The 25,282-nt window shown below is 44.8% G+C and overlaps 1 protein-coding gene across 1 annotated transcript in view; it reads right to left on the reverse strand.

Moving 5' to 3' along the window:
- The window catches only part of nup62l (nucleoporin 62 like), a 56,425-nt gene that overhangs the window by 26,251 nt on the left and 4,892 nt on the right, over positions 1-25,282 (reverse strand). The window contains exons 3-6 of the mRNA XM_072594891.1: positions 22,442-22,854; positions 17,708-17,797; positions 11,254-11,349; positions 8,182-8,286 (exon numbers count right to left, since the gene is read on the reverse strand). Coding sequence (XP_072450992.1) covers positions 8,182-8,286; positions 11,254-11,349; positions 17,708-17,797; positions 22,442-22,854 — 704 coding nt within the window. The remainder of the gene's footprint in view (positions 1-8,181; positions 8,287-11,253; positions 11,350-17,707; positions 17,798-22,441; positions 22,855-25,282) is intronic.

Below are 25,282 nucleotides of genomic sequence, written 5' to 3' on the forward strand. Positions count from 1 at the left end.
GACAAACCTGTCCAGCACTGAGGCAATAAAGGGATGGTAGGGTGAAGGAATTTTGGGTAACAAGGGATGTGGAACATCTAGTCAAGAGGATTGAACGCAGATCAAGTGGAACATCTAGTCAAGAGGAAGAAGGAAGCTTACTTAGGGTTGAGGAGGAAAGGATCAGACAGGGCTCTAAAGGGCTACAAGGTAGCAGAGAGGAACTCACGAATCGACTTAGAAGAGCTAGAAAGGGGCATGTAAAAGCTCTAGCAGGAAGGATTAAGGAAAACCCCAAGGCTTATGAGAGGAACAAAAGGACGGTCAGAGTGAGGATAGGGCTAATCAGGGTTAGTGCAGGGAACTTACGCCTGGAGTCGGAGGTGGCAGGGGAGGTCCTTTACTTCAGTATTCACTTCTGAGGGGGACCTTGACATTTGTGAGGTCAGCGTGAAACAGACTGATATGCTAGAACAGGTTGATATTAGGAAGGAGGATGTCCTTGAAATTTTGAGAAACCTAAGGATAGATAAAGCGCCTGGGTTAGACAGGATATACACTAAGTTAGGCCAGGAAGCGAGGGAAGTAACTGCAGCGGCTCATTGGAGTACTGGCAGATGATTCGAGGGTGGCAAATCTCTGTTCCCTTGTTCAAGAAAGGGAACAGAGATAATCCTGGGAATTACAGACCAGCCAGTCTTACATCATTGGTGGGCAAATTATTGGAAAGGATTCTGAGAGACAGGATTTATGATTATTTGGAAAACCATTAGAGATAGTCAGCATGGTTTTGAGAGAGGCAGGTCATGCCACACAAATCTTATTGAATTCTTTGAGGGTGTGACAAAACACATTGAAGGTAGAGCACTTGATGTGGTGTACATGAATTTTAGCAAGGCATTTGATAAGTTATGGTAGGCTCCTTATGGTAGGTTCATTCAGAATGTAAGGCAGCATAGAATACAGGGAATTCTGGCAGTCTGGATACAAATTGCTTGGCCCATAGAAGACATAGGGTGGTGGTAGATGGAAAGTATTCAGCTTGGAAACCAGTGGTGTACTGCAGGAATCTGTTACAGGAGCTCTGCTCTTTGTGATTTTTATAAATGACTTGGATAAGGAAAGGTGAGTTTGTAAGTTTGCTAATGACACGAAGGTTGGTGGAGTTGTGGAGGGCTGTTGTAGGTTGCAATTGACAGGATACAGAACTGGGCTGAGAAATGGCAGGTAGAGTTCAACCTGGAAAACTGTGAAATTATTTACTTTGGAAGGTTGAATTTGAATGCAAAATGCAGGGTTAAAAGCAGGATTCCTGGCAGTATAGAACAATAGAGGGATCTTTGAGTCCATGTCCATAGATCCCTCAAAGTTGCCAACCAGGTTGATAGGGTTGTTATGAAGGCGTATGGGGTGTTAGTTTTCATTAACAGGCAAGTTGAGTTTAAGCTGAAAATGTGTTGCTGGAAAAGCGCAGCAGGTCAGGCAGCATCCAAGGAGCAGGGGGAAATCGACGTTTCGGGCATGAGCCCTTCTTCAGGAATGAGGAAAGTGTGCCAAGCGAGCTAAGATAAAAGGTAGGGAGGGACTTGGGGGAGGGGCGTTGGAAATGCGATAGTTGGAAGAAGGTCAAGGTGAGGGTGATAGGCCAGAATGGGGGTGGGGGCGGAGAGGTCAGGAAGAAGATTGCAGGTTAGGAAGGTGGTGCTGAGTTCGAGGGTTGGGACTGAGATAAGGTGGGGGGAGGGGAAATGAGGAAACTGGAGAAATCTGAATTCATCCCATGTGGTTGGAGGGTTCATAGGCGGAAGATGAGGCGCTCTTCCTCCAGCCGTCGTGTTGCTATGGTCTGGCGATGGAGGAGTCCAAGGACCTGCATGTCCTTGGTGGAGTGGGAGGAGGAGTTGAAGTGTTGAGCCACGGGGTGGTTGTGTTGGTTGGTCCGGGTGTCCCAGAGGTGTTCGCGGAAACGTTCCACAAGTAGGCGGCCAGTCTCCCCAATATAGAGGAGGCCACATCGGATGCAGCGGATGCAGCAAGTGGTGTGTGTGGGGGTGCAGGTGAATTTGTGGCGGATATGGAGGGAAGTAAGGGGGAAGGTGTGGGCACAAGTTTTGCATTTCTTGCAGTTGCAGGGGAAGGTGCCGGGTGTGGAGGTTAGGTTGGTGAGGGGTGTGGACCTGACGAGGGAGTCACGGAGGGACTGGTCTTTTCGGAACGCTGATAGGGGAGGGGACGGAAATATATCCCTGGTGGTGGGGTCCGTTTGGAGGTGGCGGAAATGACGACGAATGATACGATGTATATGGAGGCTGGTGGGGTGGTAGGTGAGGACCAGTGGGATTCTATCCTGGTGGCGATTGGAGGGGCGGGGCTCCAGGGCGGAGGAGATGCGGTGGAGAGCATCGCCAATCACGTCGGGGGCGGGGGGGGGGGGGGGGGGGGGGCGGAAATTGTGGTCTTTGAAGAAGGAGGCCATCTGGGTTGTACGGTATTGGAACTGGTCCTCCGGGGAGCAGATGCGGCAGAGACGAAGGAATTGGGAATATGGGATGGCGCTTTTTACAGGGGGCAGGGTGGGAGGTGTAGCCTAGGTAGCTGTGGGAGTCGGTCAGTTTATAGTAAATGTCCATGTTGATTCGGTCACCCGAGATAGAAATAGAGAGGTCTAGGAAGGGGAGGGAAGAGTCGGAGATGGTCCAGGTAAATTGGAGGTTGGGGTGGAAGGTGTTGGTAAAGTGGATGAACTGTTCAACCTCCTCGCGGGAGCATGAGGCAGCACCGATACAGTCATCGATGTAGTGGAGGAAAAGGTGGGGGCGGTGCCAGTGTAGCTGCGGAAGATGGAGTGTTCCACATATCCTACGAAGAGGCAGGCATAGGTGGGGCCCATGGCTACTCCTTTGGTTTGGAGGAATTGGGAGGATTGGAAAGAGAAGTTGTTCAGAGTGAGGACCAGTTCAGTCAGTTCATGGCTACTCCTGGGCCCCAGCTATGCCTGCCGCTTCGTAGGATATGTGGAACAGTCCATCTTCCGCAGCTACACTGGCACCACACCCCACCTTTTCCTCCGCTACATCAATGACTGTATCAGCACTAACTCGTGCTCCCACGAGGAGGTTGAACAGTTCATCCACTTTACCAACATCTTCCACCCCGACCTCAAATTTACCTGGACTGTCTCAGACTCCTCCCTCCCCTTCCTAGATCTCTCTATTTCTATCTTGCGCGACCGAATCAACACGGACATTTACTATAAACTGACCGACTCCCACAGCTACCTAGACCTCACCTCCTCCCACGCTGCCCCCTGTAAAAACGCCATCCGATATTCCCAATTCCTTCGTCTCTGCTGCATCTGCTCCCAGGAGAACCAGTTCCAATACCGCACAACCCAGATGGCCTCCTTCTTCAAAGACCGCAATTTCGCCCCAGACGTGATTGGTGATGCTCTCCACCGCATCTCCTCCACTTCCCACTCCTCCGCCCTGGAGCCCCGCCCCTCCAATCGCCATCAGGACAGAACCTCACTGGTCCTCACCTACCACCCCACCAACCTCCATATACATCGTATCATCCGTCGTCATTTCCGCCACCTCCAAACGGACTCCACCACCAGCGATATATTTCCCTCCCCTCCCCTATCAGCGTTCCGAAAAGACCACTCCCTCCGTGACTCCCTCGTCAGGTCCACACCCTCCACCTACCCAACCTACTCCCGGCACCATCCCCTGCAACTGCAAGAAATGCAAAACTTGCGCCCACACCTCCCCCCTTACTTCCCTCCAAGGCCCCAAGGGATCCTTCCATACCCGCCATAAATTCACCTGCACCTCCACACACATCATTTACTGCATCAGCTGCACCCGATGTGGCCTCCTCTATATTGGGGAGACAGGCTGCTTACTTGCGAGCGTTTCAGAGAACACCTCTGGGACACCCGGACCAACCAACCCAATCACCCCGTGGCTCAACACTTCAACTCCCCCTCCCACTCCACCAAGGACATGCAGGTCCTTGGACTCCTCCATCGCCAGACCATAGCAACATGACGGCTGGAGGAAGAGCGCCTCAGCTTCCGCCTATGAACCCTCCAACCACATGGGATGAACTCAGATTTCTCCAGTTTCCTCGTTTCCCCTTCCCCCCACCTTCTCAGTCCCAACCCTCGAACTCAGCACCACCTTCCTAACCTGCAATCTTCTTCCTGACCTCTCCGCCCCCACCCCCACTCCAGCCTATCACCCTCACCTTGACCTTCTTCCAACTATCGCATTTCCAACGCCCCTCCCCCAAGTCCTTCCTCCCTACCTTTTATCTTAGCCCGCTTGGCACACTTTCCTCATTCCTGAAGAAGGGCTCATGCCCGAAACTTCAATTCCCCTGCACCTTGGATGCTGCGCTTTTCCAGCAACACATTTTCAGCTCTAATCTCCAGCATCTGCAGTCCTCACTTTCTTCTAGAAGTTGAGTTTAAGGAAGAGGTTATTCTGCAGCACTATTGAGTGCTGGTTAGACCACACTTGGAATATTGTCTTCAGTTTTGATCGCCTTATTATAGGAAAGATGTGAAAATTTTAGAAACGGTGCAGCAGAGATTTACCAGGATGCTGTCTGGACTGGAGGGCATGTCTTATGAAACAAGGTTGAAGGAGGTAATGCTTTTCTCATTGGAATGAAGAAAAACGAGAGGTGACTTGATGGAGGTGTACAAGGTGCTGGGAGGCATAGATAGAGTGGATAGCCAGAGACTTTTTCCTCACGGCAGAAATGTCTATCACGAGGGGGCATAGTTTTAAACTAATTGGAGGAAAGTTTAGGGGAGATATCAGAGGTAGGCTTCTTTATGCAGAGTGATGTGTGCGTGGAATGGACTGCCAGCGGTGGGAGTAGAATCAGATACATTAGGGACATTTAAACGACTCTTGGATAGGCACCTGGAAGTTAGTACAATGAAGGGTATGTAGGTTAGTCTGACCTTAGAGTAGGATAAAAGGCCAGCACAACATTGAGGGCCAAAGGGCCTGTACTGGCCTCTACTGTTCTATGTTCTCAGGATGGAAGCCAGTGTCTGGTGGTGTTCCACAAGGGTCAGTATTGAAGGAACTGATGGCATTCTGGCCAAATTTGCAGATGATACAAAGACAGATAGAGGGACAGAGAGGCTCCGGAAGGATTTAGACAGGTAAGGAGAGTGAGTAAAGAAGTGGCAGATGGAATACAACAGAGGAAAGTGTCAGGTCATGCACTTTGGAGGGAAAAGTAGAGAGGGAATATTTTCTAAATTTAGAAATCTGAAGTGCAAAGAGACTTCGGAGTCCAAGTCCAGGATTATAGTCAGGTAAACTTGCAGGATGAGTTGGTAGTTAGTAAATGTCAGCATTGTATTTGCCTTGCTTCAAGAAGACTAGAATATAAAAGCAGAGATGTATTTCTGAGGCTTTATAAGCTCTGGGTAGACCACATTTAGAGTACTATGAGTAAGTTTGGGTCTCATACCTCAGGAAGGATGTACTGACCCTGGAGTGGGTCCAGAGGAGGTTCACGAGAATGGACCCAGGAGCGAAAGGCTTACCAAAGGAGGAACGTTTCAGTACTCTGGACCAAACTCCGTTTAAAAGGTGCGTCTGCGTGCATGCGGTAAATAGGATCTAATTGAAACTTACTGAATACTCAACAGCCTAGACAGAGTGGACATTGGGAAGATATTTCCACTGGCAGGAAAAACTAGCACCTGAGGGCACAACAAAGAAAATTTACAGCCCAGGAACAGGCCCTTCAGCCCTCAAAGCCTGAGACAATCCAAATGTATTGTCTAAACGTGTCGGTCAATTCCTAAGCATCTGTATCCCTCTGCTCCCCACCTACTCACGTACCTGTCCAGACGCGTCTTAAATGAATCTACCGTGCCTGCCTCTACCACCTCTGCTGGCAATGTGTTCCAAACACCCACCACCCTGTGTGTGAAGTACTTACCGCGTGTATCCCTCTTAAACTTTCCACTCTTACTTTGAAAGCATAACCTCTCGTTATTGAATCCTTCACCCTGGGAAAAAGCTTGTCTCTATCCACCCTGTCTATACCCTTCATGATTTTGTAAACCTTAACCTCCCCTCAATCTCCTTTTCTCTAGTGAAAATAAACCTAACCTACTCAACCTCTCTTCATAGCTAGCACCTTCCATACCAGGCAACATCCTCGTAAACCTTCTCTGCACCCTCTCCAAAGTGTCCACATCCTTTGGTAATGTGGCAACCATAACTGTACACAATATTCTAAATGCAGCCGAACCAATGTCTTGTACAATTTTAACATGACTCGCCAGCTCTTATACTCAATACCCCGTTTGATGAATGCAAGCATACTATATGCCTTCTTGACCACTATCCACCTGTGCAGCAACCTACAGGGTACAATAGGCCTGCACGCCCATATCTCTCTGCCCATCAACTTTTCCCAAGGCTCTTCCATTCATTGTATAATTCGCTCTAAGAATGGAGATGAGGAGAAACTTCTTCCGCCAGAGAGTGATGATTCTGTGGAATTCATTGCCACAGGAGGCTGTGGAGGCCAGGTCACGGAGTATAATTAAGACAGAGGTTCTTGACTGTCAAGGGGATCAAGGGTTACAGGGAGAAAGCAGGAGAATGGCAATGATCAGATTTCCTCTTTTTTGGAGTTGGTCACTGTCTTGAGAGTTTGTGGTTCAAATATTATTTGTCACTTGTTAACCCAAGCCTGGATGTTATCCAGGTCTTGTTGCTTATGGACATGAACTGCTTCAGTATGAGTACTTGCAAATAATGCTGCATATTGTACAGAGAATAACCCCACATCTTTTCTCATCACTGTGGAACACACACAGATGAAACATAACAGTAGGGAAGTCTGACTGCAGCTGTACAAGGTACTCATGAACCTTATTGGAGTACTGTTCTTAAGGCAAGATCTTTCATTTGTACAGTTCAGAAAAGGTTTACTAGGATAATTCCTTCATGGAGGGATTGTCTTCTGAACAAATGTTAAACAGATTGGGACTCTACTCATTGGATTTAAGAATTAGAGGTATCTCATTAAACACATACGATCCTGAAGTGACTTGACACAGTAAATGCTAAGAGGATGATTCCCTTCAGAAGTCTAGGATCACTGGGCACAGACTCAGAATTAAGAGGGCGGTGACTGGGAGGGAAGGCAATGAGTGGATGCAGGTGAGTGGTAATTGTCATGAGTCAATGGGGAATGTGGAATGGATAGGTGGTAAGGAAGATGGGCAGGTGAAGAGGGTGGTGCCTAGTTGAAGGGTTGGATCTGGGATGAGGTGGGGGGAGGGGAGAGGAGATTTGAAAACTGGTGAAGTTGTTGTTGATGCCGTGCGGGTGAAGAGCCCCAAGGCAGAAGACAAGGAGTTCTTCCTCCAGTTGGTAGGTGGCTTTGATTCAACAGTGGAGACGGCCCAGGACTTACATGTCCTTGGGGGAGTGGGAGGGGGAGTTGAAGTGGTTGGCCACAGGGCGGTGGGGTTGTTTGGTGCATGTCCCCCAGAGATGTTCCCTGAAATGCTTCGCTGGTTGGCATCCTGTCTCCCCAATGTAGAGACAACCACATTGAGAACAACGGATGCAGAAGATGAGATGAGTGATGTGCAAGAAAATCTGCTAGATGTGAAAAAACCCTTTGGGCCTTGGGGGGAGGTGTGAGTTTTACACTATTTGCAGCGGCAAACTAAGGTGCTGGGTATGGAGGGCGGGTTGGTAGGAGGCGTGGACCTAACAAGGGATTTGCAGAGGCAATGGTCTCTGCAGAACGCAGATAGGGGTGGGGAGGCAAAGACATCCTTGATTGTGGGGTCTGTCTGTAGGTGGTAGAAATGGCGAAGGATAGCACCGCCCTTTTCAACTCTGACTCTAGCATCTGCAGTCCTCACTTCCTCTTTGACATCAAACAGTCCTAGCTTAGCACATTAAGACAGGCTCTAATATTTAAAGAATTATATTAACCTGTTAGCACCTAGAAACCTATGTTAATATTCAAGCAATGAAGCTTAATACACAGACTCCTCAGGATTACTGACTATGGAATTTGACGGTGGAAAATTCACTAACTTTAAGACCTGCACTGTATCCAAGACCAAATGTTTACATTTGTTCCATTATATCCATTACAAATTGACTTCAAAAATTCCACAATAGCACTATTACATACCCAGGCTTGCAGCTGTGGTGATGGGCAGGGCTGTACTGGTTGGCTTAAATCCAAATGAAGTAGAAGTTGTAGCAGCTGCAGGAGTAGGAGTCGTACCACTGGTGACTAAACACAAAAAACAGAATCAATCACATCTACTTCCAACAGGGTGTTGCAGTTGTAAAGGATATTGATCAGCCCACTTTTAAAACACTGCATACAATTCTGGTCTCCTTTGTATAGGAAAGATGTTGTCATACTTGAGAAGGTGCTGAAAACATTTACAAGGATGTTGCTAGAACTGGAGAGTTTGAATTATAGGAAGAGTCTGAATAGGCCAGGGCTTTTTGGGGTGACCTTATAGAGATTTATAAAATCATGTGGAGCATCGGGTGACTAGCCAAGGCCTTTTTCCTTGGGTGGGAAAGTCCAAAACTAGAGCATATAGAGGTAAAAAGGACCCAAGGGATAACTTTTTCCACACAGAGGGTGATGTGTGTATAGAATAAGCTGCTAGACATTTAAAAGGCACCTGGATGGATATGAATGGAAAATGTTGAGAGAGAAATGCTGTATGGCTAAGTTAGTGAGAAATGTTAAATTTACTTCAATAAAAATATACAGGTGGCTCACTAGTTAGCACTGCTGCCTCACAGCACTAAGATCTCAGGTTCAATTCCAGCCTCGGGCGACCGTCTGTGTGGAGTTTGCATGTTCTCCCCGTGTCTGTGTGGGTTTCCTCCAGGTGCTCCGCTTTCGTCCCACAGTCCAAAGATGTGCAGGTCAGGTGAATTGGCCATGCTAAATTGCCCGAAGTGTTGGGGGCAATAGTCAGAGGTGGGTTACTCCTCAGAGGGTTGGTGTGGACTGGTTGGGCTAAAGGGCCTGTTTCCACACTGTAGGGAATCTAATCTAATCATACAGACTCAGAACCATTACAGAAACAGTGTTTGTTTACTAAACAGTTGCATGTACAACTATCAAGTATGAGCTTTTCGTAGGCTGGCTAAAGATTTCTGAAGTGGTCTATGTAAATTCTGCACTCAAGGTGACAAACGATTGAATATCTTTCACTATCCAGTCAAAGAAAACCTACGGGTGTTTCTCATGCCCGAGTTGTACACTAGGAAAATTTCACACTGAACGTCACTGAAATCCTAATGAGGATGATCATTGTCAGTCATGTCTCAACAATGTTGAAGACATAGCAGCTTAAAGAATTCTATATATATGTCATTGTACCATTAACACAGTTACCTCCAATCTGTGCTGTACAGATAATGGCTGCCTGCCTAACAAAGGAATCTTCTTCAATTGGCTCATTCCCACCCTCTATGCAAGCACTGACTGATCAGAATCACGACTTGTCAGAGTGTGTACTTGGACATACAGCATGGTCCAAAGGAATCATTCATTTCCATGCTGGAACAAAACACTAACAGCTGAAAAACTATCACACTCAAGCAGGCCAAAATTCAATCTTGTTAATCCAGAAAGTAAAAGGAAGGCACTAAATTAACTGGCTTAACTTATAAGTATCTCTGGCAATACATGCAGGTATAGACTTTAGTAACAATACTGTTTAAAATAGGCATTGTTCAGACTGAACCTCAAATGTCATGATCCTCTCACACATGAAGCAAAGGAGTAAATTATAATATGAAACAACTCAGGTATTGTACTGTAACTCAAGGGGGCAGAATATAGTACATTGAACAGATACTGCCCAGAGTACAAAAATACATAGCTTGAAATGTATCAGATTCTATACTGACTGCCAACAAACATTTCTCTGCAAACATAAAGAGGGAACAGTGGATGCTGGAAACCTGAAACCAAACCAAAAATTGCTAGAAAAACTTAGCAGGTCTGTCAACATATATATAGAGAGCAAAAAAACAAAGGACAGCACAGGCAGCACCTTGGTTAGCACTGTTGCCTCACAGCACCAGAGACCCAGGTTCAATTCGCACCTCAGGCGACTGACTGTGTGGAATTTGCACATTCTCCCAGTGTCTGTGTGGGTTTCCTCTGGGTGCTCTGGTTTCCTCCCACAGTCCAAAAATATGCAGTTAGGTGGATTGGCAAAGCTAAATTGCCCGTTAGGTGAAGGGGTAAAATGTAGGGGAATGGGTTTGGGTGGGTTGCGCTTCGGCGGGGACTTGTTGGGCCGAAGGGCCTGTTTCCATACCAAGTAATCTAATCTAATCATAACGTTTCTGGTCCAGAGACCCCTCTTCAGAACTGATTGTCATTAGGAAAAGGTTTGTACGTATGTTGAAGATGGGGTGGGGGAAGACTAAATGATAGATGGAGATGAAGTCCAGGGAGGGAGAGCAAAGTTGGGCAGACAAAGGAATAAGTAAAGGTCAGCCTGGGAGAATAACTGCTAATTGGGGCCAATAGTAGCTGATAATTGGTTGTTTGCAGTAGCAGCCCATACGGTAACAAGCCTGAGTTGCAGTAAAGACAACGGAGAACGTGCTCAAGACCTAAAATCATTGAACTCTACATAGTCTGGAAGCTGCAAGGTTCCCAAGTGAAAAATGAGGTGCTATTCTTCAAGCTTGTACTGAGCCCAACTGGAGCACTTCAGCTAGCCAGACAGACATACTGGCAAGGGAACATGGTGGTGTTCTTAAGTGGCAGGCAACCATATAGCCTGAAGCTCAGGGTGACTTCTGTGCACAGGTATCCTGCAAATTAATAACCAGTCTCCACTAGTTGGTGGGAGACCATATTGTGAGCAGCAAATGCAGTAAACTAGGGTAAGTGAGCTGCAGCTAAATTGCTGCTTCACCTGGAGGGTGTGTCGGGGACCTTGCATGGTGAGGAGGGAGAAGTAAATGGGCAGCTGCTACACCTTCTGTGATTGCATGGAGGAAATGGTCCCTGCATAAGGCTAACAAGGGAGGGGAATATGCGTCTGGTGGTGGCATCCTGCTGGAGGTGGTAGAATAGGAGCTCATGATTTTTTGGATATGGAACATGATGGGATGACTCTGTTTCTCTCTCCACATATGCTGCCAGACCTGCTAAGTTTTTTGAGCAGTTTGATATTATTTCAAACATTCCTCTGCTTTGATGACTTACGTGTAAAGCCAGTTGTCGTTGAAGTGGCAGGAGGTACTGAGCTCACCACTGAGGCAAACAAAGTCGGCCCAGCTGTCGATGTACCAGTCGAAGTTCCTGCAGGGGAAGAATTAGTTATTCCTTGTCTGTTATGAAACCGAATTTCTTCCACAATAATGGCACCATAATCAGAATTTGCAATTGCTCTGGTACTGAAAGGCATATTTTCATCACCTCCAAGTCAGATCTTACTACAGGACTCAGTCTGCCTCAGGTAATCATCATCAGTCTTTGCTCATTATATAATAACTTGTTGGAAACTACCCAGCAAGAAATATAAAAACAAATATTTAAGTCTTGCCTCACATGTCTGAATAACAAAAAGTGTATGAAAATGAGCATTGGCCCACTGCTAAAGAGTCTGTACAACTAATGATCACAAATAAGGAGATGGCTGATAAACTGAATGGGAATTTTGCATCAGTTTTCACTGTAGGGGATATAAATAACTTCCCAGAAACATCTGTAAATCGGGAAAGGGAAGAGAAGTAGAAAGTTAAAATTACAATCAATCAAATCAGCAGACAAGTGATACTGAGCAAAATGTTTGAGTTGCTCGCTGTCAGATCTAAACAGACTTCAAGAAGTGACTAGTGAAATTGTCAATGCATTAGTTTTAATTTTCCAAATCTCCTTTGATTTAAAGAAGTTTCCAGAGTGGAAAATAGCAAACAGAAAGTAGTCCAAAAAGGGAAACAAAGTAAAAACTACAGGCCATTTGGCCAAACATCTTTCTGTTTATTTATTCGTGTAATATGGTTTCACTAACTAAGCTGACATTTATTGACAATCCCTGTTTGCTAGAAGCAAGTCAGTCTTGTGCCACATGTGGGTCAGGCCAGGTAAAGATGGCAGAATTCTGTCCCTGAAGGACATTAGTGAACCAGATGAGATTTCATGACGATTGTTAGCAGTTTTATTACTGCCATTATTCTAACATTTTATTCCAGTTGTTTTATTAAATTCAAAACGTTACCACTTGCCATTGTGGAATTCAAATCAATATCCTCATATCATGAGCCTGGGGTTACTAACCCAAGCAATATTATCACTATGCCATCACCTTCCTTGTCTGTCATTGGGTAAATGTTAGAAGTTACGAAGGAAGCTAAAGCAGGGCACTTACAAATATTTAAGGTAATCAGGCAGCGTCAATATGGATTGTGGAGGAAAATCATGCTTAAGTAATTTAGATTAGATTAGTGTGGAAACAGGCCCTTCAGCCCAACAAGTCCACAGCAACTCTCTGAAGAGTAAACCACCCAGACCCATTCCCCTACCCTATATTTGACCCTGACAAATGCACCCAACACTACGGGCAATTTAGTATGGCCAGTTCACCTAACCTGCACATCTTTGGACTGCGGGAGGAAACCCACGCAGGCACAGGGAGAATTTGCAAACTCTACACAGACAGTTGCCCGAGGCAGGAATCAAACCAATGTTCCTGGTGCTGTAACACGGCAGTGCTAACCACTGAGCCGCCCACTTTATTGAAGTTCTTTATAAATGATGTAGAAAAAGGCAAACCAGGGGGAAGTATTTTACCTAGATTTCCAGAGATATTTGATATGACACCACATTAAAGGTTATTGCAGGAAAAAAAAACTCAGTGTAGGGGTAGTATATTGTCATGCATAGATGATTAGCTGGCTAACAGAAAATGAATCGTAGGCATAAATGGGTTATTTTCTGTTTGGCAAGGTATAACAAATGGTGTGTCTCAGGGATCAGTCCTGTGACCTCAACTCTTTAAAATTTATATAAATGGCTAAAGATGACAGAAAGGGTATGGTTGTCATATTAGCTGATGACACAGAAATAGGTAAGAAAATAAGTTGTAGACTGGATACATGGATAGATTCAGCAAGTGAGCGAAGATCTGGTAAATGGAGTGTAATGTGATAAAATCTGAAATTGCCCATTTTGTATGAAGAATAAAATACATATAGCCTAAAAGGTGAGAGTCTGTTGAACTATGAGATGCAGGGAGATTTGGTTATCTTTTGAATTGTCAAAAATACTCAAGAACAGAATTCTAATAGAATGTATTACTTAATTGCAAGGTGAACTGAATATGCTTCGGTTATATAGGGCACTGGTGGGACTGTAGATGGAGTACAGTAGCAGTCACTTTGTTTAAGGAACAACGTGAAAGCATTGAGGCTGCAGTAGAGATGGGGACTTAAAGAGTAGGTGATCAAAACATAAGTGATCTGAGGAGTCTTAACAGGGTGACTACAGAAGAATCTTGAGCTAGGGTCACTATTTAAAATCAGAATTGCCCATTTAAGGCAGAAACAAGGACATTTTTTGGAACTCTTCCTCAAGAGGTAGACTCCTTGAACATTTTTCAAATCAGATGTAAATAATTCAGAATAAACAAGGAATTGAACGATAATCTGCCAGTGTCAGGAATAAGGAACAAACATATCATCCATGATCTCACTGAATCTTGAACCAGGCTCAATCCATCTGCTCCTGATTCACACATTCTTTTGCATTAACACTAATGTTGCAGAGCAATGTACTTTAATCAGTTTTTCAAGAGGAACCTTTTCCAGTGATACAAACTGACCACGAGAGCCATGGAGAAAAAGTTTCTGAAGTGTGTTTTAAGGATGGTTTTCTACAGCAGTATGTTGAGGAACCAACTAGAAAGTGTGCTATTTTAGATGTAGCATTATGCAACTAAAAAAAAGGACTACTTAATAATCTTGTTTAATCTGGTGTTAAAAAAATTCTTTACAGATAAGTGACCACAACATTATTTTTTCCACATTACGTTTCAAAGTAAGGCAAGTTCATTCTGAAGCAAACGTGATAAATTTCAATAAATGAAATTACAAAGGTTTGAGGCAAGAATTGGTTGAAATGGATTGCAATTACACTAAAAAAAGATGACAGTATGTAAATTTTCTTTCAACAACTATTGCATGGTTTACATCAACTATATTTTCCTTAAAGATGCAAAGTCTCAAAAAATCAGAGTCAACTGTTGCCAAAGGAAGCTCAGGATTGCATAACTTTTTCTCGAGTTTTGAAGAATGAGAGGCACTCTCATTGAAATCTTAACATGACAGGCAGGGTAGATGCAAGTAGTTCCCCAGTTGGGAAGTTGAGAACTGCACAATTTAAGTAACAAGGATTCCACTTAGGTCCAAGATGAGAAATTATTTTACTTGGATGGTTAGGAACCTTTTGAATTCTCTACCAGATAGCCATAGAGGCTCGGTCTTCGAGTGTGTTTAACAGAGTGATAGTTTCCTGATTAGTGGTGCAGAATTGGTGGCATCAGCAGACTTACTAATTATACCTCTTAAGATAACATCCAAATTTTTTTTTATAAATGATGAAATGTAGTGGACCCAGCACTAGTCCTTGTTGCACTCCACTGGTCACAGGCCTCCAGTCTGAAAACTCAATCAAGTTTGTGAGACATGATTTCCCACGCACAAAGCCATGTTGACGATCCCTAATCAGTCCTTGCCTTTCCAAATACATGTACATCCTGTCCCTCAGGATTCCCTTCAACAACGTGCCCATCACCGATGCCAGGCTCACTGGTCTATAGTTCCCTGGCTTGTCCCTACCACACTTCTTAAACAGTGGCACCACGTTAGCCAACCTCCAGTCTTCTGGCACCTCACCTGTGACTATCGATGATACAAATATCTCAGCAAGAGGCCCAGCAATCACTTCTCTAGCTTCCCACAGAGTTCTAGGGTTCACCTGATCAGGTCCTGGGGATTTACCCACTCTTATACATTTCAAGACATCCAAAACTTCCTCGTCTGTAATATGGAGATTTTTTCCAAGATGTCATCATCTATTTCCCTACATTCTATATCTTCCATGTCCTTTTCCACAGGAAATACTGATGCAAAATATTCATTTAGTGTCTGCCCCATCTCCTGCGGGTCCACATAAAAGCCACCTTGCTGATCTTTGAGCGGCCCTATTCTCTCCCTAGTTACCCTTTTGTTCTTAATGTATTTGTAAAAACCCATCGGACGGCATCAACTAGCCACAAAATGACATGACCCTCGCTCACTAGTATCCTTACATACAGACGAGGAAGGACACCAATTCGACTGGGACAACACATCCATTCTAGGGCAAGCCAAACAGAGACATGCATGAGAATGCCTAGAAGCATGGCATTCCAACCGGGACTCTATGAACAAACACATCGAGTTAGACCCCATCTACGATCCCCTGAGAAAAAGAATAGGAAATGAAATCATCACCAGAAATGATGTCAAAACAGAAAATGACATCATCAACCCAAACAAACAGAAAACAGGAATTATCAACAGTGCTTTACCCAGAGGCCCACTGAAGATGTTACCTAGTAGGGTGACGAAATGTCTGGAAATGAACCTTCCAACTCAGCAAGCAAACCTACATTCACCCATTGGATTCTCCTTGTCGTGGACAACGAAGAAGGTTACCTCAGATTACAACAGGATCTTGATCAAATGGGCCAATGGGCTCAGAAGTGGCAGTTGGAGTTTAATTCAGATAAATGTGAGGTGCTGCATTTTTGGAAAGCAAATGTTAGCAGGACTTATACATTAAATGGTAAGGTCCTAGGAAGTATTGCTGAACAAAGAGACCTTGAAGTGCAGGCTCATAGCTCCTTGAAAGTGGAGTCGCAGGTACATAGGATAGTGAAGGCGGCATTTGGTATGCTTTTCTTTATTGGTCAGAGTATTGAGTACAGGAATTGGGAGGTTACGTTGGGCTGTACAGGACATTGGTTAGGCCACTGTTGGAATATTGCATACAATTCTGGTCTTCTTCCTATCAGATGTTACAAAACATGGTAGGGTGCAGAAAAGATTTACAAGGATGTTGCCAGGGTTGATGGATTTGAGCTATAGGGAGAGGTTGAATAGGCTAGGATTGTTTTTCCTGGAGTGTCGGAGGCTGAGGGGTGACCTTATAGAGGTTTATAAAATTATGAGGGGCATGGATAGAATAAATAGACAAAGTCTTTTTCCCTGGGGTGGGGAGTCCAGAACTAGAGGACATAGGTTTAAGGTGAGAGGGGAAAGATATAAAAGAGATCTAAGAGGCAGCTTTTTCACTCAGAGGGTGGTACGTGTATTGTACCAGCCTCCACCCAGAGGAAGTGGTGGAGGCTGGTACAATTGCAACATTTAAAAGACATCTGGATGGGTATATGAATAGTTGGGGTTTGGAGGGATATGGGCCGGGTGCTGGCAGGTGGGACTAGATTGGGTTGGGATATCTGGGTGGCATGGACGAGGTGGACTGAAGGGTCTGTTTCCATGCTGTACACCTCTATAACTCTAAGTAAAAAGCATCGCAGCGTTCAATCAGGCTAAATGGACCACTTCTATTTCTATGTATGGGGAGGCCAAGTAAACTGCTGACAAAAACAGTCTGCTTGAAACATTCAGTCCCTGTAGCATCAACACTCAGGATGCACCATCTACAAGATATACTGTGCTAAACTAACTCAAAGTAGAACTAACCGCACCTTCCAAACCTGCAATCAAGGGCAGTCCTAAAAACAAGAGAAGTGGCTACATTGGATCGCCACACACTATGCTGGCTTCAAAATACATGTCAATTGGGAAAGAGGGAATAGCCTTTTAAAGAGGCGATATCTTCCCTTTCTTTTTATTTTCCTGAAGTATTTTGGCAATGAACTCCACTGCAAACTGGGACATTGATAAATCTGTGCATCTACCATATTTGGCAGTGGTGGAATAAGAGTTCATGAATCAAGCTTTTAATGCAACGGGGAGGGATACAAATCAGCAAATACTTTTAAAGAGATTTAGTAAAGCCATTCAAAGTTACAAAGTATGGTGAACCACACCTTGGAGGTCAAAGCAGTAATGGATCAAGAAGCCATGACAGGTGATTTTCGGGCCAGACACGGACAGATCAGAATGGAGCCCACTGAGAGCAGTTCACCCTGCTGGACAGCATGGAGGAATGGTGGAGAAGCTTGGTATTGTCAAGCATGGGAGGCAGCAAGGAGTGAGAGGGATCACTTGTCCTCAGTGACACCTGATATCACAGAGTCTTTCAGTCGTGTCTTTCAAACCAAAGTGATTAAAACATTGAGTTCTGGAAGAGAGACACATGGCTCGGACAACGACATTTAAAAGAGGAAAGGGAGACTGGAGATTGCCTGGTAGCTTTAAGAGCAGAATGGGGAAGGACTCCTTTTCTTTAAAAGAGAGGAGTGATGACTTGATTGATTCAAAGGAATGCAGCATAAAGTGAGGAGAGAGAATGGTTGATAAGATGACAGCCAGCAAGCTATGTTGGTGTTCAGTCAGCAGGCTAATGGGAATAGGGTAGATGCAAAAGGTGCCGTACAATTCAGTTCACTGTATTGTCAATTGTCTAGGAGTTCATACTTTGCACTCACCTGCTGGCTTTGCATTAAATGAGAAGCCCTGCGTTGTGGAAGCTGTTGTGTTGGCACATGATGTCACTGTAGATGAGCCAAAAGTAAAACCTGAAAGAGGCAAAAAGCACAGTGTAAGAACAGTGATCCTGTGACATTCATAGCAGGGAAATGCAAGATTGATTTATAGCTTGCATTCTTCACCAGAAACACCACCTTCACAAAGAAAGAGACTTCATATTATAATTAAAACAAAATAAAGAATGGCAGTTGGAAATCTGAACAAAAACAAACTCAGGTCTGCTAGCAACTGTGGAGAGAAAAAAACCGTTAACATCTTGAATCCAGTAACCCTTCTTCAGAACTATTAGTGCTAGGAAAAGGTGAAGATTATTCTCAAGATGAGAGTGTGTGGTGTTGGTAAGTAAATGGATGGATACAGAGCCCAGACAGAAAGTTAGTCAGACAAAAGAAATGGATAATGGTAAGACAGGGAGAAAGAAAAACTGATAACAGGGACAATAAGCGGCCAAAAATGGGTATGCTGTACTGAAAGCAGCCAGTACAGCATACCCAGGGCCAGGGTGGAGGGTGGGAAAAGAACATAGATGAAGTTGTTCAGGTTCTAAAGGCTGCAGGGTACCCCAAGCAGAAAATGTGACGCTGCTCTTCCAGCATGCGCTGAGCCTTGCTGGAGCACTGCCGCAGGCCCAAGACAAAGATGTTGGCCAGGGAACACGATAGCATGTTGAAGTGGAAGGTAAGAGGAAGCTTGGGGTAATTTGTGCGGACAGGTGTTCTGCACAGCGATCGCCCATTCTGCATTTTGTCTACCCAAGGTAGATGAGACCTGATCCAGTGAAGTACAGGTATACTGCTGCTTCACCTGGAAGATGAATCTGGAGTCTTGGATAGTGAAGGGAGAGGAATTAAACAGGCAGATGTGATTGCATGGAAAGGTGCCATGAAGGTATGGGAAAGTGTTTGGAGTGGAGGAGTGGACCAAGGTCTCCCAGAGAAATTGACCCCTGTGGAAGACTGAAATGGGAGGGGAGGGGAGGGGAATGTGTCTGGTAATGGTACACCCTGAAAGTGTTGGAAATGGTGGCTAGTGACCCTTTGGATGAAGATTCTGGCAGGTTGGGAACTCAGGACCAAGGGAGCATTATCGGTGCTGTGCAAAGGAGAAAAGAAAAAGGGCAGAAATGCAAGAAATTGTTGGACACAATTGACAGCCTTATCAACACAGATGCAGAGAATCTTCAGTGGAGTAAAAAAACAGATATTTCTGATGCTTCCCTGAAGATGGTGGCACCATCAAAATAGATGCAACAGTGACAGAGGAACTGGGAGAATGGAATGGAATCCTACAGGAAGCAGGTTGAGGATGCATAATCAAGGTAATAGTCAACCATAGGAGTCACTGGGTTTGTGGTGAATGTCGGTGGCCTGTTTATCCCCAGAAATGAAACCAGAAATATTGAGAAAGGGCAGAAAGGGGTTAGAGATGCACCAAGTGAAAGTTAGAACAGGGTGGAAATTGGAAGGAAAATTGATAACCTTTTCCAATTCTGGTCAAGAGGGGGAAGTAAATCCAATGACGTTGTCAATGTACTGGTGAGAAGGGCCTAAGCAGGATTGGAATACGGAATAGTCCATGTTCCCCTCAAAGAGGCAGGAATAACAGGATCCACGGTCTTTGGTCTGATCCACTGTGGCCACACCATTGACCTGAAGAAAGTGAGAGGAGTTAAAAGTTGTTCAAAATTAGGCCAATTTCAGCCAGGTGGAGGATGGTGCTGATGGTTCAGGGTTTCTTTCTAGAAAACAACAGAGACCACTGAGGCCATCCTGATTTTTTTTTGGGGGGAAGAGGGTAGTAAAGGGATTGCATATCTGTGTTAAGATGAAGCTGCTGCTTGCACCCGAACTAGAAATTCTCAAACTGATATAAAGAAGTGATATATGAAGAACTGTAGATCTAAGTTGGAAGGGACTGGACAAGAGGAGAAAAAAAATTTAAAAATTAAGGTTGGAAGAAATGAGTGATATGGGGCAGGAGCACACAGAAACTATGGGTCTGCATAGGCAGTCCCGTTGTGGATTTTGCAAAGGCGGAGAAGTAGAGAGGCTATGGGACGATGAGCTTGGGGGCATTGGTGGAAGGATAGTAACTGATGAAATTAGATTAGCAATCGTTGTGGACACAATAGCCTAGGGTTTGATGATGGGGGTCACAGTCCAGCAGAGATAGGAAGAGATGTTTGAGAGCTAACCTTCAGACTCCACAGTATAAAAGATCAGCACACCAGATAACAGCATCACCTTTATGGTAAGTTTCGATTCAAAGAGCATCTGAAAGCATGGCTTGCAATCAGTTCAGAGGGAGATAGGTTGGAATGGGTGATTAGATTACTATTAGATTAGATTACTTACAGTGTGGAAACAGGCCCTTCGGCCCAACAAGTCCACACCGCCCCGCCGAAGCGCGGCCCACCCATACCCCTACATCTACCCCTTACCTAACACTGTGGGCAATTTAGCATGGCCAATTCACCTGACCTACACATCTTTGGACTGTGGGAGGAAACCGGAGCACCCGGAGGAAACCCACGCAGACACAGGGAGAACGTGCAAACTCCACACAGTCAGTTGCCTGAGGCAGGAATTGAACGCAAGTCTCTGGCACTGTGAGGCAACAGTGCTAACCACTGTGCCACCGTGGTTATGGGTGGTTGTGGGTGGGTGGAGGCATTGCAGAGGAATTTAAAGGCCACTGATTCCACAAACAGTTGTCAATGAACAGTTCAAGTGCAGGAGAAATACAACAGGGAGGGATACAGGTGAGAGTGCTGGAGGCAGTTGAAGGGGTCTGTGGGATGGAGAGCTTTCGGTTATCTGAAGAAATGGCACAAAGGCAGAGGAAGAAGAGCTCAATGTCATGTCGTGGCTGAAATTTGTGAAGGTGGGGGCACAGATGGACAAAACTAAGATCTTTGTTGATTACAGAATGTTCAATATCAGACAATGGAATGTCAGAGCGGATACCATATATGTTAAGACATGGGGTTCGGAAAAAGGATGGAGTGAGAAAGAGGGAGTTCCAGAGAGGCATATGTACCACTGAGTCATTGAAGTGTGCGTTCCTTAATGTGCAAGAAAAATATTTTATTGTTAGAATGTTGAAAGAGCCGAAGAATGAACTGGAACTGGGGTCAAGGGCAGTTCTGAGACAGCAGAGATAGCAACTCTGCAACCAGTCCAGCCAACTATAGCAAAATTGCAGATTACTTACAGTGGGGAAACAGGCCCTTCGGTCCAACAAGTCCACACCGACCCACCGAAGCGCAATTCACGCAGACCCATTCCCCTACATTCACCCCTGCCCCTAACACTACAGGAAAGTTAGCATGGCCAATTCACCTAACCTGCACATTTTTGGACTGTGGGAGGAAACTGGAGCACCCGGAGGAAACCCACGCAGACACGGGGAGAATATGCAAACTCCACACAGTCAGTCGCCTGAGGGGGGAATTGAACCCGGGTCTCTGGAGCTGTGAGGCAGCAGTGCTAACTACTGTGCCACCATGCAGGCTGGATAGGATGTCAGCACAAGGACATCAAAACATCTAACCAATTTTTTTTTTTTGTCTCTTTGGGCTCTATCCCCATCTATTGTTTACTCCATTCCCCTTCCCTGCAATGCATCTTTTACATATAAACCAACATTTTCCAAGCTACCATCAATTCTGATGAAGGGTCATTTGACCTGAAATGTTAACTCTGATTTCTCTCCACAGATGCTGCCAAACCTGCTGAGCTATTCCAGCAATTTCTGTTTTTATATCAGAATGGTGTGATGGGAAATGTTATTACGTTCAAGTACAGAAAATCCTCAAGTACAAACACCTCACTTCACCTTTCCAAACTTGGCTGGATTGCAGAAAGCAGTTTCAGTGATCAAATAGAAGGATGCAGGATAGGCATTCAGCTGGTAATAGGGACACTGATGAAGGACTTTTGCCCGAAATATCAATTTTCCTACTCCTCAGATGCTGCCTGACCTGCTGTGCCTTTCCAGCACCTCTAATCTAGACTCTGATTTCCAGCATCTGCAGTCCTCATTTTTACTATAGAGACACTGAATCAACCAGAGCAATAGAACCATTTCACAACACTAAAGTTATACTTATTTAAATGCAACTGTATCTAACACTCATTTGTACGACATGCTAAGCAAGACAAAAAGGCAGCAGTGGATTCTACTTGGATTTAAAATGTTGAGTATGCCAATACTTAACAGTGGTGTCAATACGTATTGAAAAATAAACAGACACTATGATGTCTGGAGAAAGGGTACCAGGAAGCTGCAACTCAGTAGCAAGGGCATCGATCACTTATGTATGCTTATGCTAAGTTCAGGTTTATTGATGTGGTTGTCATACGTCTGGACTAGTAACTCTAAAATCCCAAGTTCAAATCTCACCTCAACAACTTGGGATTTCATTAATCTACCAAATCACAAGCTGATATCAGGCAAGGGGGAATGAAACTACTTCCCCTCAGGCTGTAACATTACTGAACAACACAGTCTGAACAACTGGGTACATCCAGCTGTTTAAAAACAAAACTACCAACAGACAACTTATTGTCTCCTTCCCAGGGAACTTAAGCTGCTGCCACGTTTTGGTATGAAGCAAAGAGCATCAACACAGCACAGCTTATGGAGAAGCGTCAGGTTAATTGTGCACTCACCTGTAGACTGTGCACCCAGAGAGAGTGGCGCCACTGGTTTGGGAGCTGCTGTAGTTGCTGGCGTGCCAAAGCTAAAGCCAGTAAGAGTGGGCGTTCCATTTGTAGCTGCACCGAAGGTAAATCCACCGGCTGCTGTAGTCTGGGTCGGGGCAGCCAGGGTAGAGGTGAATCCAAACCCAGTAGATGATGTTGACTGAGCCGTGGTACAGGCACCCAAGCCGAAACCTCCCACAGCTGGCTGTGCTGGATTGGTGCCGAAACTGAACCCTGTTGGTGCCGTGGTCTGCGCTACCGTTCCAGAGGACAGGGATGGACAAGTTGTGGTGGTGCTGGTAGCAGGAGCACTACCGAAGTAGAAGCCAGAGACTGGATTGCATCCTGTGCCACCAAACCCTAAACTTGGCTTGTTCGCTCTGCAGAGGAAATATAAAATTCAATTATAAGGTTGGTATCCCTATGTGAAACCCAACCCACACCATAAATAAACCAGGCCCTGCCAATCCTGCAGTAGGCACTGAACCAGGAATAAACCAGGCTGAATCTATCTTGGAGTATACAATGAACCAGAAATAAGCCTGGACCTGTCTCTCCTGTGATGTATTAGACAATGGAAAAATAATCCAGAGATTTTCCAAAGCAGTTGTTTTCAACTTAGGGTTGAATCTTCATCATGACAGATGGTGGAACTTGAACTGATTACTCTCTCAGACCCCAGCCTCACCAAACTGACTGATAAACTTGTTCTGCCTATCCTGGATCTACAGTGAACAAAATCAATGTTAAAGACCCACGTGGTTTCTGACAGATGTTAGATAGTAAGTAACACAGAAGGGAATATCAAAATCTTAGAAGCAATTTGGGATCAAAAAGGGAATTTATGCTTTGCTGAAATATTAAGTGATGTTTTATATCCTTCTTTATCAACAAGGCCAAGGAGAAAGTGAAGACAATTCAGACAATGGAAGTAATACAAACTGACAAGGAGATAGATACAGGGTAGGCTGCATCTACTTGCCAAGGTACCAGGACCAGATGACAGGCATCAAAGGATGCTAAAGAAGTGCAGAAATTGCAGAGACACTGGACATTAGCTTTCAGTCTTTCCTAGACTTAGGACTGCTGTGCTGTCAGAGGACTGGTGTAATGTTAAAAGATTAAACTGGACTAAAGTAATATTAAAGTGTTAAACTGCACCGTCTTCCTCCAGAAACTGAAGTGGGTGGGGACGTTCATGAAGGAATGCAAATGACTCCCACTGATTTACTACAACTCTCCTGCTTTTATCAAATTAAACTCTCATTCAGTCCCTTCCATTCAGAAATGCTTTCATAGCCACACCCTCAGAAGCTCAGACATAACGCACCGATATTGTCTTGTGGAACCACGGAGTGAGGAATTGTTTGCATAATGATAACCCAGGATTAGGGCATTTATATATACATTATCTCCATGGATGACCTCATTCTACCATTGTACTGGGGTAACATGTGATTATTTGTGGGGGGGGGGGGGCGGTGGAAGGGCCAAGTGTCCAGAGTATCTGTGAGCATTATCAACTAACCTGTATAAAGGGGATGTGTTTGCTTTGTTCGGAGCCTCTTTGACTCGACTTGACACACCTGCGAAGAGGGTCAATGGGGTCACCTAGTTTGCACAGGCTTTAATAAACGTTAATAGTTTGCACAGTTTGTGCGTGCGAATTACATCTCGTGTGTGAAACCTTAGGAAAAGAACCTAACACTGGAGAATTGCAAACATTATGATCTTGGCGAAAAGGTTTAACCCAACAACTGGAGGCTAGTCATTTTAACTTTGCTGGTGGTAAACACAGACAAATAAGTCACCGAGACAACTCTGGGCTTTATTAAACATTTACTTCCCCAACATCTCAAATTTGGCCTGTGCAGCTGTCTGTACTGGAGAATTCCACAGATTCACTACCCTCCCAAAAGGAAGAAATTTTTTCCATCTAAGATCTAAATAGTCTACTCTGTCTTCTGAGATTGTGTCCTGATTCTAGACTCCCCAGCCAAGGAAAACAATCTCCCTACATGGATACTAATCCAGCTCCATTATAATTTTGTCTGTTTTAATCAGTGCTCTCCTATCCCTCGAAACTTGTGAATTCAGGCCCAGTCAAATCAGTCTCTCCTCACAGGACAGTCCTACTATCCCTGTTATCAGCCTATTTAATGTCCTCCATGGCACATATATCCTTTCTTGGATAGGGAGGGCAATGCTTCACACAATACTCCGAATTTGGTTTCCAAGGCCCTGTATAACTACAGTGAAGTCATCCCCACTTCAAAGCTCAAATCCTCTTGCAGTGAAGGCCAAAATACCATTTTCTTCCTCATTGCTCACTGTACCTACCTACCGGTGTGCTAGGGCACCCAGATCCCTTTGTACATTCACATTTCCCAATAATACTGTGCCTTTTGTTTTCCACACAGTTATATAACTTCACATATAGCCCCGCTGCCCTGCATTTGTGTTTGCCCACTCAGCAGGGCTTTGAACCAATTTTTGATTATCAAATCAATTGACAGTTGACTGAGTGATATGAAACAGAATAATGTTTAATGGAAGTTTTTTTTTGGTCTGGACTAAGAGGAAGAACTCTCCAGAGATTGTTCTTGGGACTCTTTCTATGCTTGACCACCTTGTATTTTGATGCTGTCATTGCAATGTCAGTGATGGCATTACCATCACTGAAAGCTCCATCAACATCATGGGGTTTCCAATGACTAGAAACTGAAATACGCAACCCACAGTTATAACTATTTACAGAGGTACCTCAATTATCCGAAGTCCATGGGCAGGCAGGTTTCCATTCAGATA

The sequence above is a fragment of the Chiloscyllium punctatum genome, chromosome 25 (assembly GCF_047496795.1).
Source record: "Chiloscyllium punctatum isolate Juve2018m chromosome 25, sChiPun1.3, whole genome shotgun sequence".
NCBI lineage: Eukaryota > Metazoa > Chordata > Chondrichthyes > Orectolobiformes > Hemiscylliidae > Chiloscyllium > Chiloscyllium punctatum.